Source organism: Vulpes vulpes, chromosome 15, assembly GCF_048418805.1.
Source record: "Vulpes vulpes isolate BD-2025 chromosome 15, VulVul3, whole genome shotgun sequence".
NCBI classification, from domain to species: domain Eukaryota; kingdom Metazoa; phylum Chordata; class Mammalia; order Carnivora; family Canidae; genus Vulpes; species Vulpes vulpes.
Window position 1 is genome coordinate 51,452,790 of NC_132794.1, and position 21,358 is coordinate 51,474,147.

Below are 21,358 nucleotides of genomic sequence, written 5' to 3' on the forward strand. Positions count from 1 at the left end.
AAATAGAAGGAGTGAGATTTCATTAGAAATCAGTGAAAAAATGTAGTATTCAAACTAAGCTGGACTCTTCCTGGGAATCCTCAAGCAGAAAATGGCCATCGATCTTTGCCTTGTGGACTGTAGTTCAGCCTGACCCTTAGGGCTGGATAGCAAGGACACTGGACAGTTCTTCTTGCTTTAAGTCTCAGGCATTCATCATTAGAGCTTCATTTGCCCCCAAGGAGCCCTGTTTGCTGATCCTCACTTGGTACCTTCTCTTTTTAGCTTAAGCTGCCTACTTCCTGGCACCTGCATCGTGGATTCCCAGAGAGCACTGGCCTTGTCTGTCCTCACCTGTTTGGTGTTCTTGGTCCTGGTTCACCACTTTTTGAAAAAGGTTCTTTGGTAAAAAACTAACAAGATGTCTAAAGGCCTTTAAAAACTCCTGCCTGAAGCTTTGGATGAAATGATGAATAAGATTTCATTATCTTCCCTTTTTCTCCTTTGACAGCTCCTGAGCTGTCTCTCAAACCACTCCCCTGCACTTAGAAACGTAAGGCTCAGGGAGCAAATAGCAACAGGCCTCCATGTACTGGACTTCAGTTTCTTGTAGCCTCATGTCTCAACATTGCTGGAGGCCAGGGAGTAGGGGGGAAAGGTTAAGTTTCATGGAGGAGTTTCAGTCTGTTTATTGTCAGGGCTTGTATCAAAAGTGAGAAAAACCATACTCCTTTTCAGTGAAATAAAACATAGAGGCTTACAGCTACATTAAGCTATTGAACTGATCTGGTGGCCATATATGTCTCCCTTACTTCCCTGATACTCTTTTTATTTTTAAAAAGACTTTATTTTTATTTATTTGAGAGAGAGAGAGAGAGAGAATGAACATAGAGAGAGAGGGAGAAGCAGACTCCCACTGAGCAGGGAGCCCGACAGGGGGCTTGATCCCCAAACCCTGCTCCTTCCCTGATACTCTTTATGCTTCCCCCCCCTTCTAGTCCTCTAGAATTCTTACACCTGATTGGTATCTTTTACAGTTCTTTAGAGTTGAAGGAGCAAACTTACTGTTCAGTGTATACTGAGTGGGATTCTACAGCAGCCATAGCTCATCTAACTGACTATGGCATGCACATGTCCTTTGATCGAATGCATGGGGTGAGAGAATAACTTTCACACTCTCTATGAAGTTCCTCTTTTCTGCCTATTCTCCAATGGATGCACAGGAAATGTTCACACACACACAAAAATGTTCACAACAGTGATAATTTGGAAAAACACACCAGATTACAGCCTAAATTTTGGATCCTTGATTTATTTGACACTCATTAGGAGGGTGGATTATGGAAGCCAGATTTTATTTCCCTTTAAGTGAGATGAGTTCACAATGAGAACAGCTCTGAAATTCAAGTGTGACCTGTGAAGACTTTTGTCGTTGTTGTTACTGAGGCATCTCAATGGACAATATGTTCTTTTTGTTTCCTTTCTTTTCATATGAGACCTCTCTTCTGATTCTCTTTCCTTGTCCAATACTCAAACATGAAGAAACCAGTTTGTGTATTGATCAAACATGTCTGGTACATCAAAGGACCACAAGACCCTAAGTAGTTGATTTGTGGCTTAGCCTTTACTCCTGCCCTTGGAGTGGTTGGATATTGGGTAGAGATCCACAGGGGACCATTTTAAAAAATACTCTCGTTATCCATTAGAACAGTCTTTTTTTTTTTTTTAAAGATTTTATTTATTTATTAATGAGACACACACACAGAAAGAGAGAGAAAGAGAGAGAGAGAGAGGCAGAGACACAAGCAGAGTGAGAAGCAGGCTCGTCGTGGGACTCGATCCCAGGTCTCCAGGATCACGCCCTGGACTGAAGGTGGTGCTAAACTGCTGAGCCACCCAGGCTGCCCAAGAATAAACCTTTTTATCACATCTTACCATTACAGAAATTTGAGGGAAAGGAAGTCATGTGACTTGTGTCTTCAGATTGGACTCTTCTAACTTCATTCTGTAAGAGTTGAGGGAGAGAGGTGATAGCCAGAGTCTACAGAGCATTTGATCTCCCTCACAGGAATCTGCATGTTCATTCTCATCCTCTGCCTGCTCCAAACACTGCCATGCAGTGAGTTTTGGGTCTGCAGGATGGGCATAGTATCACATAGCCAAGGGACATGTGTTACTAATTAAAAAGTGCATGTGTCAAGTCTTGATTACAAAGGCATAGAACTAATTTATTTTATTTTATTTTTTTATAGAACTAAATTTTTAATCTCTGGAATTTGCTTCTCTGACAGTTTTGTTCCTTAGAGAAATTTTAAAGTTCTCAGAGGCCCTGGACCACTTATTTTCAAACTATAGGTTGTGAGCCATTAGTGAATCTTGATATCAATTTGTGGATCCAGATCAGTGTTAAAGAAAGAACAAACAAAGAACAAATGAATGAAAGAAAGAAAAGAAAAGAAAATACAATAGAGAATCCATATTGCACACAGTAATATTAAAAGTATTGGTTTATGACACTTTTATTTGTAAGTGTATATATATATGTGTGTGTGTGTATGTGTGTGTGTGTGTCATTTAGTCTGTGGACAGTTTTTAAAAACCATATGGATATATGTGGCTCTTTATATATTATTTCCATTTCCCCCTGCTCCTCACTCCAGATTTACTGTTAACATCCTAGGTTGGCTCTACCCAGAGTACATGCACTCATGTTTAAAAATCAAACCAAGGGGGATCCCTGCGTGGCACAGCGGTTTGGTGCCTGCCTTTGGCCCAGGGCGCGATCCTGGAGACCCGGGATCGAATCCCACGTCAGGCTCCCGGTGCATGGAGCCTGCTTCTCCCTCTGCCTGTGTCTCTGCCTCTCTCTCTCTCTCTCTCTGTATGACTATCATAAATAATAATAAAAAAAAAATTAAAAAAAAATCAAACCAAGTAATAAACAACTAGGATTCAGAACTCACCTTGGAATAATGTTCTAATTGGTCCTAAGTGTCCTGGAGGGCTGTGTTTTGGGCCTGGGTCTTCAATTGGCTCTTTGGTATCTTGGTCATCAGAACTGATCCTCAGTTTAATGCATTTTGATGGCTGGGAGACCAGATCTAGGTATGAGAAATTGAATGTGAGGGCTCAGCCCTTTTAGAAGGGCTCTTTAAAACTCTAGAGAGGGTTCTTCCTCTCTCTTTCTCTCTTTCACTCTCAAATAAATACATGAATCTTCTTTTAAAAAAAGAAAAAGAAAATGTGTGTCCAAGAGATGAACTAGTGTATATATCAATTTGACTCTAAGAAGAGATTTTATTTTTTTAGATTTTATTTATTTTTTAGAGAGAGCACAAATAGAGGGGGGGAAGGGGCTGAGGGAGAAGGAGAAGCAGACTCCCCACTGAGTAAGGAGCCAGATTTGGGGCTCAATCCCAGGACCCTGGGATCATGACTTGAGCTGAAGGCAAACACTTTAAGTGACTGAGCCACCCAGGTGGCCCTAAGAAGAGAATTTGATCTCCTCAGTAAATAGCATCAATGTCTTGCCCTTTGATCATTCTTTGGAAATTGGAATGAAATAGGGGTTGGGGAGGAAGGCTCAGAAACATCTCCTTGTGGCTTAGTACTGATGGGATGATAGATTTGTAATATATTTAAATGTATTCCTGAACTAGCTTGTGTTTAAATACCCATTGAGTATCTATACGCTTTCAGCTGCTCTTGGGATGCTGAGAGTTTAATTCAGAGGCCTGAAATGCAGTTCATTTAGGGCACACATGAGCACATTCATCTCACCAGTTGCCCTGTCGTTCTTACTATAGACTTTCCCAATCATCCCTTTTTTTGGATGTATGATGTCCATTCTCTGCTACTTGAGCCTTGTGCAGTGGATGGTTCATTCTTATACCAGTCAGCAGGTGGGCTTTCATCTTGTGATCTGTTAGGAGGCATGAAGATGACACTTATTACGGAAAAATGCTTGTGTGTAGGATGTAGAGCAGTAAAGCCAATGTGAAAAGGCAAACTCTTTCAAGCATACCTGATTTTAGATGGTCATGTCCAGGCCCTGTGTAGGCTGAGGGGCAGAGCAGGGACAGAAAGAAGGCTGCATTTCTATTTCATAATGAATTTTAATCTACTTGTTCTGAAAGCCAGGAGTCCTGAGTTCTGGTCCAGGTTCTGTTTGTAACTTGCTTTGTGGCCTTACACTTGTCACTCTGCTTCTCCTGGCCTCAGTTTCCTTACCAGTAAAATGGAGAAGGGGTTTTGCAGGATACTTTCCAAGATTCCTGTTAATGCTAATGCCTTAGAACTTTATATCCCTTTGGGTAACCTGGTTTTTGTAAACAACCACAGGTACCACTGCCACAAACACCCTGGCTGTGGCAAGAAGCATCTTTGTGGGGTTGGTAAGCACTCTAAGGCCTTTTGATCTTTGTTTCTTTTTTTTTTTTAAAGATTTTATTTATTTATTCATGAGAGACCCAGAGAGAGCGAGAGGCAGAGACACAGGCAGAGGGAGAAGCAAGCTCCATGCAGGGATCCTGATGTGGGACTTGATCCCAGGACTCCAGAATCATGCCCTGGGCCAAAGGCAAACTGCTGAGCTATCCAGGGATCCCCTTGATCTTCTTTTCTTTGGGGAACACAAAGCGTAGCAGACAACAGGTTGAGAAAAGTATGTTTTCTTTCTGATACGTCAAATATCTGAGGATGGTTTGGGCAGCCAATCACTGATAAAAGAAAACTTGGAAGCTCAAAAGAAACTCTGCTTGCTTTCACATCTCATACTTATCTGGGCATACTTAATTTGGATATCCTTAACCACTGATCCAACTTCTTACACAGGAATGTATGGAAATGTCCTGATCCAATCTTCTCCTTCTTTAGGGGCTATGCAAGATGTTAGCCCTGTATTCAGGTTTCTCCTTGTGACCTCTGTTTTCCAGGGTCTCTAAGGAGACAATAACTTGCCTTGCTCAGGGCTAACATGAAGGCTGTCTCTCATAATATTTGCTGATACATTTATCTATATGGAGTAGGTGCCCAATATATGCTATTGACTATTCAGCTCAATGCTAGGGACAATGGCTTGTCAAATTGACCCAGAGTTAGTATTAAGGTCTTTCCCAAGGCCTTGGGCAGATTAACTGTTTCTGAAATGTTCTTAGGGTACTTTTGCACACTTTTTTCATAGCACTCCACATTTTGCTGAAATTATGCATTGTCAGCTTTGTTTCTTCTGCTAGACATCTAACAGCAGAAACTTTGCCTTATTCATATTAATATCCCTAGCATCTAGTACAGCAGTAGGCACATAGCTGTTGCTCATTAAGTGATTAAATAACATTATTTTATCTCAATTCAAGATACAGTTTATATAGTTGGGCCTTCATAATTTCATAACATGTTCACAAACAGTATTTTTAAATTGAAGTATAATTGACACACAGTGTTAAAAACAAACATGGTTCCTTTGATTCTGTCATCAACACTGGGCTTTAATCATCTATTTACAATTAATTTAACAAGTACTTTTCAAGCAACTAATATGTACTCCATAAGATCACTCATTAAGTATATGGCTGCAGACACTGAAAACATACAAAAGAAATGTACCATTTCCCTTCTATAGCATTTTAAAATTTAAATGAGAGTGAGAAATTCCTGTGAAAACAAATGAGAACAGTGCCATCCAGGATATGAGTAGGTGCCAGCAGGGGTAAGGTAAACGCTGGGAGGATCTGAGAACAGAGCTGGGTGCTGGAGGGGTACTCACACTGAATGGATATGTCCTAGGAGCAGGGTGGGTACTTTGGGGCTGGGGAGATGCAACCTCTTGAATCTGACACAGCTTTCCTTATTTATAGACAGAAGCACCCCTGCTCATCCATCTATATCTTGCAGACATCATGCCTTCTGAAATCCATGCAGTGATGACTGGAGCGTTTGCCACCATTTTGGTCATTGTGTTGGGAGCCTCCATCATCCTTAATTTCTGCCTCTGTGGTGGCTGCCCCTTCTGCTCTTGCCTTATCAAAGTTGGTAAATCGGAGGGAGGCCAAGTTCAAGAATAGAAGGGGGTAAAATTACCCGTGGGTAAGTCCAATGAGGCATTTGAGGCCATCTGGGGGATGGTAAGGTCAAGTGCAGGGTCAAGAGTGATGCTGTGGTGGCAGAGGCTTCAAGTGTCTTGGTGAAGGAATAATGATTCCATATCCCCTCTTGTCTACCTCTGCCTCTAGCTAACCGTGTTGATTTTCTTTTTTTTTTTTTTTTTTTTGGTTAATCCTCCCACTAGCCTGTCTTCCACATGCCATTATCCTCTGTCTTTGGTGTCAGTGCAATCTCATGGCAATTAAATCCGATACTGCTTCACTATAATTGCCACCAAAAGGGTCACTAGGAACCCCTGTCACCTCTCAAGCTGGCCTTGCAGTCTCCTCCTGCGTTCCTGCATTGCAGGGACAGTGGGATTTCTCTTCTATGAGGAGCTGAGACTACCCTAGACACCATATTCTTCCCCTATGCCAAATAATCACAGGGAGGAGAAGAATGTCCTGGAAGCTGCCAGCAATGGAGCCAGGGACGCCATAGGCCATATTGATAACATTAGCAGCCATCCTGATTGTCTTTTTTGACTGTGGTGTCCTTCATCAGTGCTGCCCTCTCCTGGCTAAGAGAATTGGTAGACGTATAGAATCTTTCCAGGTAAAAGTCAGGCTATCCATCTAGAGTACAGTTAAGTAGTCCTTGAACTGCGCATATCCTGACCCATAGTGAGCTAAAAGAGAACCTGGATAGGAGAACGGTGGAGACTGAGTCAGGGCTCCAGAGAGAGTCCTTGGTTCCTGGCCTCCTTTCTCTGGGATATCTTTCTTTCACCCAGGTCATCTGCTCCTATATCCTAAGGCCCACGGTTTCATGATGGGTGTAGAGTGAGCAGAATGACCAGTGGTAGGTGTGATGGTAGGGATCAAGTTTTTCACAAATGAGTGTGTAGCTCAGCAACTATCTCAATACAAGAACAAACATCTTTTTGGAATGTAAGAGTGGATTGAAGACAAACAGTGGCTTTCAGTAAGTCAGAATCCTGAAAAGCACAAATTGTCTGTGGGCAGACAGAACATGTTAAACAAAAGCTTGTTTCACACCCACAGATCCCTTTCCAGTGTCCTAGGCCTAACCACAAAGCAAGCATAACAATACACTTAGCTCCAATGCTCATGCTGCCCTGAGGTCTTCTTCCCCCACAGTCTGACCCAGCTTCTCTCTGTAATGTAATTGTTGGGTCTTTACAGTTGGAGCACTCCAGGGTTTTTGATAGTCTGTTTGTTTGCTATTTTTGATAGTCTAAGGTCCACTTCTTCATTTATATGTTTAAGTTGCTATAAATCAATCTCCTTTTCTCTCTCCATCATCCTCATTCCTTATTCACAAGCTTCAACAAGAAGAGTGCTGGACAAAGAGGCCCAGGGGTTTCCATATCATTATTCCTATAATAACTCAGGAAGTGATTATTTTCTGAGCATCCTTTCCACATTCTTTAGGGTAGTGTGGACAAGCTGGAGGTCCTAAGTACTCTAGAACTTTTATCCTGACTATATGGCTGCACACAAGGGACTGAGTTTATTTACTCAGTTATTTTTGTTTTCCCGAGGTGAGAGCTGAAATCATTATATTTTAACACTGTGGATTTTGCCAATCTCAGTTCCATAGGAATCACACTGGGAGGCTTGAGTGAATTAATTCATTTTCCCAACACCCAATAAGCCAACAACTTCCAGCTTCTGTAGTGGGCAGTCCTGGTTTTTCAGTATAACTTGAGACCAGATAGAGAAGCTGATGTGAAATGGGCCCTCTCACATGACAGTTAATTTGGAGTTAAGGCAACCACTGCTACCAGACTATGGGTGGAGCCCACCTGGATTTACAATCTCAACTTCTGTTACTTTTCTTTTTTTTTTCCTTTTGATTGGAGGTCCAAAAGACCAATTTCATTTTTATTTTTCCTATGAGGGAGATTATAATGGTGTAATATTTTTATTTTGCCATTAAATGGACATAATGTATTTATAAGTAAAGATATTTGAGTTTTTATTCTGTAGCAAAGATTGCTTCTGAAATTAGGCTGTTTACCAACCATCTTCACAGAAATAGGAGTTACACAAAGACTCAAAATACAAATAATAGCAGCACACACATAAGGCAGATAAATAGAAAGAGCAAGTGGCATGAAGTGTTTGATTAAAAGCTACAGGTCATCAGGTGTGGGAGGTATAAGTATTTGAAGCAGACACAGTTACATACAGTTGGACTGCCAAAGATCTTGCTGAATGTGGGTGATGACTGCAGAAAATGATATGAAGAAAGTGGAATTATTCTTGAGGATAGGGGAGGGAGAATGACTAGCAGATTCCAAAAGTTTGGAAGATCCAGGTTAAAACTAACATATAAGAAAAAATACAGTTCAGGGGTGCCTGGGTGGCTTAGGAGGTTAAGCATCTGCCTTTGGCTCAGGTCCTAGGATGGAGCCCTTCACTGGGCTCCCTGCTCACTGGGGAGCCTGCTTCTTTCTCTCCCTCTGCCCCTCTCCCCATTCATGCTCTCTTGCTCACTCTCTCTCAAATAAGTAAATTAAAAAAAAAAATCTTTTTAAAAAAGAACAAATACAGTTCAGTGTGTCCACTTTTTATGGCACTCATATTCTGGAGTAGAATCATTAAGTGAATTTATTTGGTAGCTGATTAAACAATTGAAAAGTGAAACAATTTCATCTCAGTTTATCTTTTCTGTTAAACACTTGTCTGTATTGTTCTAATTCTGATGCCTGATTACTGTCTAACCATGTGATTGACATCTAGCAGTGGGATATGCATCATGCAGCCAAGGCTTAGATGAGTGTTGCCCTCCTTATCCCTCTTGCTCAAAGCAGTCCATCTAATTCTGGCCATAGCTTAAGAATGCAAACCTTATCTAGTGAACATCCAAGTGTTTGTGCCTGCCTGGGCAACAAAGAGCTTTGCTTGATCCAGATACTTCTCTGGAATTTCACAGAAGCACTGAAGTTAGGGTCAGATACACAATCCTTGACCTAGGGGATTTCTGAGTTTGTGGCCCATCAGGTTTAATGTATAAACACACTTCTTTTTTTTTTTTAATATTTTATTTATTTATTCATGATAGATACAGAGAGAGAGGCAGAGACACAGGCAGAGGGAAAAGCAGGCCCCATGCAGGGAGCCCGACGTGGGACTCGATCCCGGGTCTCCAGGATCATATTCTGGGCCGAAGGCAGGTGCTAAACCACTGAGCTACCCAGGGATCCCTATAAACACACTTCTTGGGGTACCACTGGCTAGCCTCTGGTGGTTGGTGCTAAGGATGCTTTTCATCTGCTATGTTTGTTTCTCTGCATTCTTGTACATGGGTGCCCATGAAGCATACCCGATTGTCTGGTAGGGATGATATTAAATTGTATTTTGTGGTCCATAGCCTCAGTGGTACCTCGCCAGAAGAGTGACTTGTTTCCAAGATTGTGGTCAGTGCTATCTTCACAGGGGCCTGTGTATCACTTATCAGTGTCTGTGTGGCAGGCAGGCAATTCAGCTTCATCTCTTGGGAGAAATCACTTACATAGATCCTGAAAAAAATCTCTCTCAGAATATTGATTTAACCATCCATCTCAAAGATGCAAAGAAAAGGCACCTAATCTATAACATTTTCAATTCATACACAAAGAATTAAGAGCCTTAAGGGACATGTGTAAAATCTTCCCCTTAGGAATTCTGTCTTCCTTATCTAAGAATCCTCTATGTCCTCAGGGGAGCTGAAACTGACTGTGTCCCCTTCCTAGGACACAGATTTCACCAGTAGAACCTATGAAACCTATGTGTGCTGCAAAGGCTGCTTTCAGAGTTGGGTGAACACTAGGATCCCTGCTCCCTCCTCTTGAACACTATTTTCCACTCAGGAATCTTCTGGGAGTGGGGAGAAATAAGGTCTTGAGGGTAATCATGGGGATGCTAATATAGTATGTAAAAAGAGGGATGGGTATTTGTGGCAGTCTAGATTTTTGTTCTTTTCTCTCATTAGATACATCCTCATATTAGCTCTCATATGGATAAGTGACAGATTTTACCTTTATTGGTGCAGTACTGAGAAGTGGAGAGGCAGAGGAATAAGTAAGTAGTGGGGGTTTCCCTAATAAGAAGGTACTGTATTTATTGTGATTGGGATATAGGTAGGTTGTAAGTGAAATTTTGGCAGTGGCCCTAAGTGGCTAAAAAATTGTGGGCTGCTCCTGACAGAAATGAAGAAGACTGAGAGAGGATAAAGTTGTCTTGGTGCATTTAGATAGTGCAAACCTGAACTTGCTTACCAAATTCTAGGATATTATTAGAATAGAATACAAGGAGTTTGGAAGTCACTACTCCATTCTAACAACAACTAAAAAAATGAGCAGTCTGAAATGCTCATTTCAGTATGAAGTCCCCATAGTTTTAGGGAGTTTATCTCCAGTAGCTAGACCAGGTTTTCATAATCATATCAGACAAAAAAATTCCCTAATACTTTGGCAGGAAAAGGGGGAAAGGAACCATTTTGAAACCTATTTATACTAAGTAAGTCTGAAGTGACTACAGACCAATATGGAGGCATAAGAGATTCCAGAATTTCCCTCCTCCCATGGATGCACCAAATGTATAGCTACACATGGAGTAATTCTCTCTGAGAGAAATCCAGAAACTAGTGGCTGAGTGACTCCTACATATCAGGCAACTGAGAAAATATACACATCTAACTGGGTAAGAAAATCTGAAACAGTCTCCCCATAAACCCTACCCCTGGTACAGCACCATATAATTCAAGGGAAATCCTAACTCCCATCTTCTCCCTGAGAAGGAAAGGGTTTGAACTGCCCATCTAGTGCTCCAACTTTTAAGACTCCTGACCCCCAAGAGATGAGATCCCAAACACCTAGCTCTGATAGTCTATACAGCTGGGATTCCTGAGTTCCACAGAACTATAGCGAATAAAGAAGTTGTTCTTAATGGTGTGTGACTACTCACTGTGGCTATGCCTCCAAGCCTCAGTGAGACAGTGCTGGCAAAAATGCCAGTCTTTCCCTGGAAAGGGTTTAGCTATATACAAGCTGCTGCCTGGGGGCCCAGCTTCCAGTTAGCATGCATTTTAGTGCTGACCAAGATCTTCCCTGGAGCCTGAACAAGCTGATAGGCACTTCCATACCTTTCGCTGGGCTCACTCCAATGGTAAAACCAGGTCATCGGCATTTCTCTGGAAGGAGCTTCATACATATGTCTGGTGCCACAGCTTTTGTGGCTGCCACCCAAGGGACAAGCTTCCAGATTGCCTGGATCTGATAGCCAACAGGACTTGCATTCATGAATCCCACAGGACTGAAGCAGACAAAGGAGCCCTTGTTAATGGGTTTGCACAAGAGCACTCACTGTAGCTATCCCCCCAGGGCTCAGTGCAGAGAGCAGGCAAAAACACCCATTTCCCAGTCTTTCACTGGAAGAGGTTTGACTGCATACTTTACAAGCCACTGCCTGAAGATCCAGCTTCTAACCAGTGTGTATCTAGGGGATAACTCTGATCCTCCCTGGAGTTCATCTTTCCCCTCTAGCTCCCTTCAACAATAAAATTAAGTTGCCAGTATCTCTCTGGAAGAGCTTGTGAATTCATGTCTGATACCTTAACTTTTATGGCTGCCACCCAAGGGATGAGCCCCTAAGTCACCTAGCTCTGATAATAAACGAGGTTTGCATTCATGAGTACAATAGGACTATAACAAAGATGCAGTTTTCAAATGGGTTTAGGAGTAACTCCAACAGCTAACCAGCCAGTCTCAGCATAGAGGGAGTAGGCAAAAATGCTCATTTCCCAGTTTCTCCCTGAAAGGGGTTTAACTGCATGCTTTCCCTCCTGGTACCTAACGGCCTAACTTCTAATCAGCCTGTAAGTAAGTGCTAACTGCAGGCCTCCCTTTGGGACACTAAAGAGGCCCACACTGAAACACATTATAATTAAATTGTCAGAAGTTAAATATAAAGAGAGATTCTTAAAAAGAGCAAGAGAAACAATTTATTACAGACAAGGGAACCCCCATTAGACTACTAAAAGATTTTTTCAGCAGAAACCTTGCAGTCCACAATGGAGTGGGGTGGTATATTCAAAAGAAACAATTGCCAACCAAGAATATTCTACCTGGCAAATTTGTCCTTCAGAGAAGAAGATTTTCCCATACAAGCAAAATCTGAAGGATTGCATCACCACTAGACTGGTCTTACAAGAAATGTTAAAGGAAACAATGTTAAGCTGAAATAAAAAGATGGTAATTAGTAACATGACACATGTAAGTACAAAACTCACTGGTAGAAGCACATATATAGTTAAATTCAGACTAATATTGTAATGATGGCATGTAAGTCACATAACTATAATACAAATGATAAAAGACAAAAATATTTAACAAAAATATTTAATGGATACACAGTATAGAAAGATGTCAATTGGAACAGCAAAAACAGGGATCCCTGGGTGGCGCAGCGGTTTGGCGCCTGCCTTTGGCCCAGGGCGCGATCCTGGAGACCTGGGATCGAATCCCACATCGGGCTCCCGGTACATGGAGCCTGCTTCGCCCTCTGCCTCTCTCTCTCTCTCTCTCTCTCTCTCTCTCTCTGTGTGTGTGTGACTATCATTAAATAAAAAAAAAATAAAATAAAAAAAAATAAAGGAACAGCAAAAACAAAATGAGGAAGGGTGTATAAATCTATGCATTTAAAGTTAAGTTGTTATCAGCTTAAAATAGACTGTTATAACTATAAGATGTTTTATGTAATCCTCATGGTAACCACACAACAAAAACCTGTAGTAGATACACAAAAGCACACGACTACAGAAAAATGATCAACTTACAAAGGAAGAGAGAAAGGGAGAAAGGAACAAAGGCACTACAATAAAGTCAGAAAACAACAAAATTACAATAGTAAGTCCATACCTATCAATAATTAAATATAAATGGACTAAATTTTCTAATCAAAAGAGATAGAGTAGCTGAATAGATTTAAAAAAAAAAAGACCAGCTATATGCTGTCTACAAGAGACCCACACTTCAGCTTCAAAGATACATATACACTGAAAGTGAAGGGATCAGGAAAATACTCCATGGAAATGGAAGCCAAAAGAAAGCAGAGGTAGCTATACCTACATCAGACAAAATAGACTTTAAGCCAAAAACAGTAACAAGAGACAAAGGTCATTATATAATGATAAAGGAGTCAATTCATTAGGCAGCTATAAAATTGTAAATATATATGCACCCAACATAGAGTACCTAAAGATATAAGGCAAGTATTAACAGATCTCAAGACAGAAATAGCAATACAATAGTAGTGGATTTCAATACTCCACCTTCAACAATGGATAGATTATCCAGGCAGAAAATCCACCAGGAAACTTAAACTACAATGTTAGATCAGATGGACGTAACAGACATTTACAGAACAGTCCACCCAACAGCAGCAGAATGCACATTCTTCTCAAGTATATATGGAAATTGTCTGATAAATCATATGTTAGGTCATGAAACAAATCTTAATAAATTTAAGAAGATTGAAATCATACCAACCATTTTTTTCTGACCACAATCCTATGAAACTAGAAATCAAGTATGAGAAAAAAAACTAGTAAATTGACAAATATGTGGAGATTAAATGATATGCTCCTGAACAGTGGGCCCCCAAAAAAATCGAAAAAGAAATTAAAATATCTTGATTCATGACAAGGAAACAAAATTGTAACTATGTGAGGTGATGGATCTTAACTAAACTTAACCATGGTAATCATTTCACAATATATACATATATCAAATCATTATGTTGCATACCTTACATTTGTAAGTGATATATGTCAATTATACTTAAGTAAAACTGGCGAAAACTTGAAAAAAATATTGAGACAAATGAAAATGGAAACACCATGTATCAAAACTTCAAAGATGGAGCAAGAGCAATTCCAAGAGGAAAATTGATAGCAATAAATACCTACATTAAGGAAAAGAAAAGACCTCAAAATAAGCAACCTAACTTAACACTTCAAAGAAATAGAAAAGAACAAACTGAGCTAGAAGTTTGTAGAAGAAAGGAAATAGAGGCAAAAAAGACAATAGAGATGATCGATGAAACTAAGAGCTCTTTTTTTTTTTTTTTTAAAGATAAAGGATAAAACTTTAGCTAAGAAAGGGAGAGGGAAGATTCAAATAAAGTCAGAAATAAAAGAGATACCACAACTGGTAACACAGAAATACTAAGGATTATAAGAAACTGCTGTGAACAATTATACAATTATACCCCAACATATTAGATAACCTAGAAGAAATGAATATATTTCTAGAAAAATACAACCTACCAAGACTGAATCTGAGGAAATAAATTCTAAAGAGATTGATTACTAAGAAGGAGACTGAGTCAGTAACCAAAATTCTCCCCTCAAAAAAGCCCAGGATCAGATGGGTTCACTGGTGAATTCTACCAAACAGTTAATACAGATTTAATATGAATCTTCTCAGACACTTCTAAAAAACGTAAGAGGGATGAATACTTCTTTTTTTAATTTTTTTTAAAGATTTTATTTATTCATGAGAGACACACACACACAGAGAGAGGCAAAGACACAGGCAGAGGGAGAAGCAGGCTCCATGCAGGGAGCCTGACTTGGGACTCGATCCCAGGTTTCCAGGATTAGGCCCTAGGCTGAAAGCAGTGCTAAACTGCTGAGCCACCCAGGCTGCCCAGAATGAATACTTCTAAACTCATTTTATGAGGCCAGTATTACCCTAGTACCAAACCAGATAGGAATACCACAAGAAAAGAAAATTACAGGCTAATATTCCTGATGAATATAGATGCAAAATTTCTCAAGAAAATATTAGTTAACCAAATTCAACAGTACATTAAAAGAATCATACACCATGATCAAATGGGATTTATTTCTGGGATGCAAGGATAGTTCAACATATACAAATCAATAAATGTAATATACCAGTCTAACAAAATGAAGGATAAAAATCATACAGTCGGGATCCCTGGGTGGCTCAGTGGTTTAGCGCCTGCCTGTGGCCCAGGGCGTGATACTGGAGTCCCAGGATCAAATCCTTTATCGGACTCCTTGCATGGAGCCTGCTTCTCCCTCTGCCTGTGTCTCTGCTTCTCTCCCTCTCTCTGTGTCTCTCATGAATAAGTAAATAAAAATCTTTTTAAAAAATCATACAATCATCTCAATAGATGCGAAAAAGCATTTAATAAAATTCAATATCCTTTCATGATAAAAACTTCCAACAAATTGGACTGTACCTCAACAAAATAAGGCCATATATGACAAACCCACAACCAACATCATACTCAACAGTGAAAAGCTGAACCTCTGAGGTCGGGAATATAACAAAGATGCCCACCTTCATCATTTTTATTCAACACAGAACTGCAAGTCAGGGCCAGAGCAATTAAGCAAGGGAGAAAAAAAAGGCACCCAAATCAGAAAAGAAGAAATAAAATTATCTCCACAGATAACATGATCTTATGTATAAAAAACCCTAAAGACTCCACAAAAAAAAACTGTAAGACCTAATAAATGAATTCAGTAAGTTCAGGACATAATCAATATACAAAAAAATCAGTTGTATTTCCATACATTAACAATCAACTATTGGAAAAAATATAAGCAAATTCTCATTTAAATTTTTTTTTAAATCCCACTTACAGAAGCATCAAAAATAATAAAATACTTAGGAAAAAATTTAACCAAGGAGATGAAAGATCATCAGTACACTGAGAACTATAAAACACTGATGAAAGAAATTTAAAAAGGCAGAAATGGAAAGATATTCTGTGTTTCTGGATTAGAATAATTAATATTGTTAAAATGTTCATACCACTCAAAGTGATCTACAGATTCAATGCAATCGCTATTGAAATGGCATTTTTCATAGAAAGAGAAAAAAACAATATTAAAATCCATGTGGAACCACTGAATAGCCAAACAGTCTTGAGAAAAACAAAGCTGAAGGCCTCACACTTCCTGATTTCAAAGTATATTACAAATCTATAGTAATCGCTATAGTGATTCACATAAAAACTAACACATAGATTAACAATACAGAAGAGAGAGCCTGGAAATAAACCCATGCGTATGTGGTCAATTCATTTGTGACAAAGGAGCCAAGAACTGGGGAAAGGACGGTCTCTTCAATAAATAGTTCACATTCATATATCCATATGCAAAGGAATTAAATTGGATTTCTATCTTATACCATACACAAAAATCTACTCAAAATGGATTAAAAACTTGAACATAAGACCTGAAACCTTAGAACTCCTAGAAAAAAACATGGTGGGCGGGATCCCTGGGTGGCGCAGCTGTTTGGCGCCTGCCTTTGGCCCAGGGCGCGATCCTGGAGACCCGGGATCGAGTCCCACGTCGGGCTCCGGGTGCATGGAGCCTGCTTCTCCCTCTGCCTGTGTCTCTGCCTCTCTCTCTCTCTCTCTCTCTCTTTGACTATCATAAATAAATAAAAATTAAAAAAAAAAAACAAACATGGTGGGTAAACCCCATTGACACTGGTCTTGGGAATGACACCAAAAGCACAAACAACAAAAGCAAAAATAAGTGAGACTACATAAAACTAAAAGGTTTCTGTATTACAAAGGAAACTATCAACAAATGAAAAGTCAACCTACAGAATGGGAAAAAATATTTGTAAACCACATATCCAGGAAGGGGTTAATATCCAAAATATACAAGGGACTTATACAACTCAATAACAACAACAACAACAATAATCCAATTAATGGGCAGAGGAACTGAATAGACAGTTTTCTTTTTTTCAAAATTTTATTTATTTATGATAGTTACACACACAGAGAGAGAGGCAGAGACACAGGCAGAGGGAGAAGCAGGCTCCATGCACCGGGAGCCCGACGTGGGACTCGATCCCGGGTCTCCAGAATCGCGCCCTGGGCCAAAGGTAGGCGCCAAACCGCTGCACCACCCAGGGATCCCGATAGACAGTTTTCTAAAGAAGAAATCCAATGGCTAACAAGTACATGAAAAGGTGCTCAACATCACTAATTAGGGATATGCAAATCAAAATTACAAGGAGATATCACCTTATAACTGCTGGGACGGCTATTATAAAAAAGACAAGAGACAACAAATGCTGGCAAGGATGCGGAGAAAAAGAAACACATATCCTGTAGATGGGAATGTAAAATAGTATAGCCTCTATGGAAAAGAGTATGGAGACTGCTGAAGAAATTAAAAATAGAATTACCGTATGATCCAGCAATCCCATTTCTGGGTATATATGTAAAGGAAATGAAATCACTCTCTGTACTCCCATGTTCATTGCAACATTATTCACAGTAGCCATGATATGGGAATAACCTATATATCAACTGACTGATGATTGGATAAAGAAAATGTGGTATATGTGTGTATATATATGTATGTATGTATGTGTATATATATATAAAGGAATATTATTTTTCGTTATAAAAGAAGAAAATCCTAGTATTTACAACAACATGGATAAACAATTATGCTACCTGAAATAAACCAGACAAATACCACATGGTATAATTTATATGTGGTATCTGAAAAAAAAAAAAAAAGTCCAAAACAGAATCAGAGAGTAAAATGGCGATTGCCTGGGATTGGGGGTGGGGAAAATAGGGAATGACCAGTATAAAAGTATAAACTTTCAGATATAAGATGAATAAGGTCCCAGAATCTAATATATAACATAGTGACTATAGTTGATAATACTGTATTATATAACTGAAATTTGAAATTTGCTAAGAGAGTGGAACTGAAGTGTTCTCACCAAAATAGAAAAGAAAGGAAGCAAGGAAATGGAGGGAGGGAAGAAAGAAAAAGATAAACATATGAGGTGATGGGTGTGTTAATTAACTCAATGTTGGGAATCCTTTCACATTTATACATATGTGAAATCATCATATACTCTAAATATATTACAATTATATTTCTTTTTTTTTTTATTTATGATAGTCACACACAGAGAGAGAGAGAGAGGCAGAGACACAGGCAGAGGGAGAAGCAGGCTCCATGCACCGGGAGCCCGACGTGGGATTCGATCCCGAGTCTCCAGGATCGCGCCCTGGGCCAAAGGCAGGCGCTAAACAGCTGCGCCATCCAGGGATCCCTACAATTATATTTCTTTTTAAAAATATTTATTTATTTATTTGAGAGAGAGCATGTAAATGGGGGGAAGGACATGGGGGAGAGAGAGAATCTCAACCAGACTCCCCACTGAGCTCATAGCCGGAGGTGGGCCTCCATCTGATGACCCTGAAATCATGATCTGAGCCAAAATCAAGAACTAGCTGCTCAATCAGCTGAGCCTGAGTCACTCAGGCATTCCTACAATTAAATTTTTCTGTTGCACCTCAATAAAGCCGAAACAATAAATAAATAAATAAATAAATAAATAAATAAATAAGCAAGCACACACATATACATACATCTAATAATTAAATAAGTGGGAGCTGTTTTCTCAAGAGGAGACTGGCTTTGGAATACCAACTTTTCAGAATAAAATGAATTCTATATCACAATTCAAGGCATAAATTTCACCTCAGTGATTTGATGGTGGTAGCTGTTAGCCACAGAAGTAGACCTATTCTACAGGCTTTCTTGCTAGTATTATCTTGGACATGAATGAGAAAATACATTTAATTCTGTCTTATTTATTTGGTCATCACAATTGAATCCATCTATAGGTTTGTGTTCTTGTTTTTCTTCAGCAGTTTGGTAGTACTTATTGATACACTTGTTGCATTATTTTTATGTGACCTACTAGGTATCTCTTTGGCTTTTCATTGCAGAATGGCACCAACCTTCCTGCCCCACCCCTCCACTTCCATACCTGGGAAGATAGAGTTCAGTGCCATAGACCTTGCTGTGAGTTTCACACCAATGCTGCCTGTGCCTAAAGCTGGTCCATTTCCATAACAGTTCTTATCCTAATCGCTTTTTGATGGCAAAGGTGTTTATGTACTTAGAGTTCCCACTCTACAATTAACTTACCATGATCTTTTTTTTTTTTTTTTCTTACAATGATCTTTAAAGGTAAATGTAAAATTTTTGTTTTGGTTCACTGTACCTCAATAATGAAAATTAGCAGATGTCTTTCCATTATTTGGCTGAGCCAAATAGGAAATTCCTTATGGGCTCTGTCTGAGCTTAGATTTGAAATAATAAATATTACCATATCAAAAAAATCTTGTGAAACCTTGCTTCTAGCTGCCATCTTAAAAATTATGTGATGCGGTGTGCTGTAAAAGTGATTTGCTATATATAACATGTACTGATGTGAAAAGCTATATTTCTTGGGGTTCTGTGGGTGAGCTAGAACAAAAGAATATATGAAAGTTACATGAATATTTAATGAAGCAGTTTTCTGGTTGTCACACATTTAGAAATCTGCAAACTCCTTAACATCATTACACAGTAAACAATATTTCCTGTATGCAAACTTGCAAGGAACATCTGTTTCTTAAATGCCCTCTGTTTGAGTGTTTTGTTTTAGTGACAGATTTGCTTCCAGTGTACAGAGAATCCTTTAAAGCAATGGATTTCAGTGGGAATAGCGGGAAATTTTGCCACCCAGGAAACCTTTGGCAAGGTCTTGAGACAATATTAGTTGTCACAACTGGGGGGATGCTACTGACATCTACTGGGTAAAGGCCAGAATTGCTGCTAAACATCTTCAAACGCACAAGTCAGCCCCCACAACAAAAAATTCTATGGTCCTAATGTCAACAGTGCTAACTTTAAGATACTCTGATTTAAAATGCTTAATATAAAAAAATAAAATAAAATAAAATGCTTAATATATGTCATATATCAAATATTATTTATAATATGAATAATATTATATCCTTAAGAATGAATTTCAGGGGGGCACTTGATGGGATGAGCACTGGGTGTTATGCTATATGTTGGCAAATTGAATTCCAATTAAAAAATATGTAAGAAAAAAAGATTCTTTTGCAAATGAAAAAAAAAAGAATGAATTTCAAAAGGATGCAGGCATTTCTCATAGTTAGACATAGAATTACCCCATGACCCTGCAATTCCATTCCTAGGTATACACCCCAAAGACCTAAAAACAGGTATTCCAACACGTACATGTACAGGCATGTACATAGCAGCACTATTCACAATAGTCAAAATGTGAAACAGTCCAAATATCCATCAATTGCTGAATGGATACACAAATCATGTTACGTACATACAATGGAATTTTATTCAGCCATAAAAAGCATGAAGTACTTTATATGTACTATATATGCTACATAGTGGAACCAAAAAAATTATCTAGTTCAAAGAAGCCAGACACAAAGGCTTATTATTGCGTGATTCCATTTGTATGAAATATTCAAAACAGAGAAATCCACAGAGACAATACAGATTGGTGGTTACCAAGGTCTGGGGGAAGGCAGGAATAAGAAATGACTATTGAATGAATATAAGTTTTACTTTGGGGTGACAAGAATGTTTTGGATCGAGATATAGATAGAGGTTGCACAATATTGTGAATGTCCTAAATATGACTTATTGTTCACTTAAATTTTATGTTATGTGAATTTCACCTCAATAAATTATATGTATATATATTTTTTAAATAAAAGAAAAATCAAGCAAGTTTATTTCAAGTTATGTCACTGATTAGTACCTTCTCACAAAAACTTCCCCAGAAGATACCTTATTCTTTATTTGCCTTTTCTCTTTGCTTGACTCACAAGAAGAGTCATCATCCACAGCAAAATTGGGGACCTGAATTTTTGCCAGTGTCTCCCTGAGTTGATCCACCTCTGCACGATACTCATCCCAACTGACCTTCTAATTTTTCTCTAGGGAGCTGTTTGTACCACAGCTGGCCCTGCAGTTCCTTGATAGTCTTTTCCGACTCAAGCTGTTCTCTCTTCTGCTTTAGAGCTCCTTCTGTTATCCCTCCCAAGTGTTTATAGTTACTCTCAGCAATTTCCAGCAGGTGTCTCAATTAAATATACATATATTTTAAACATGGATGTAGGTATTTGTATTTGTATGTTCCCTTAGCTAATCTACCTTCTTCTACTTTATAATTACCTGAGCTCAGAACCTCCTGAATGGAGGTTCCAGTCTCCATTCTTTCCAGTCTCCACTGCCATCTGCTCTCCCATATTTTCCAAACTTGACATAAAAGAAAACGAAGCCTCAATAAACTGCTTCTTGACCTAGACAATAATATTTACCGTTGCCTGGTTTCTTTCCAAGAGGCAGACTGATGCTGTGGTTGGTGGTACCGGAC

The 21,358-nt window shown here is 39.2% G+C and overlaps 1 protein-coding gene across 1 annotated transcript in view; it reads left to right on the forward strand.

Moving 5' to 3' along the window:
* The first annotated feature begins 6,491 nt into the window (after positions 1-6,491).
* SLC28A2 (solute carrier family 28 member 2) overlaps positions 6,492-21,358 on the forward strand; it is a 36,048-nt gene continuing 21,181 nt past the window's right edge. The window contains 10 exon segments of the mRNA XM_025998372.2: positions 6,492-6,590; positions 6,593-6,700; positions 6,854-6,884; positions 6,887-7,044; positions 7,625-7,644; positions 7,646-7,704; positions 9,460-9,491; positions 9,494-9,564; positions 9,771-9,819; positions 9,821-9,886. Of these exon segments, the coding sequence (XP_025854157.2) occupies positions 6,492-6,590; positions 6,593-6,700; positions 6,854-6,884; positions 6,887-7,044; positions 7,625-7,644; positions 7,646-7,704; positions 9,460-9,491; positions 9,494-9,564; positions 9,771-9,819; positions 9,821-9,886 (693 nt within the window).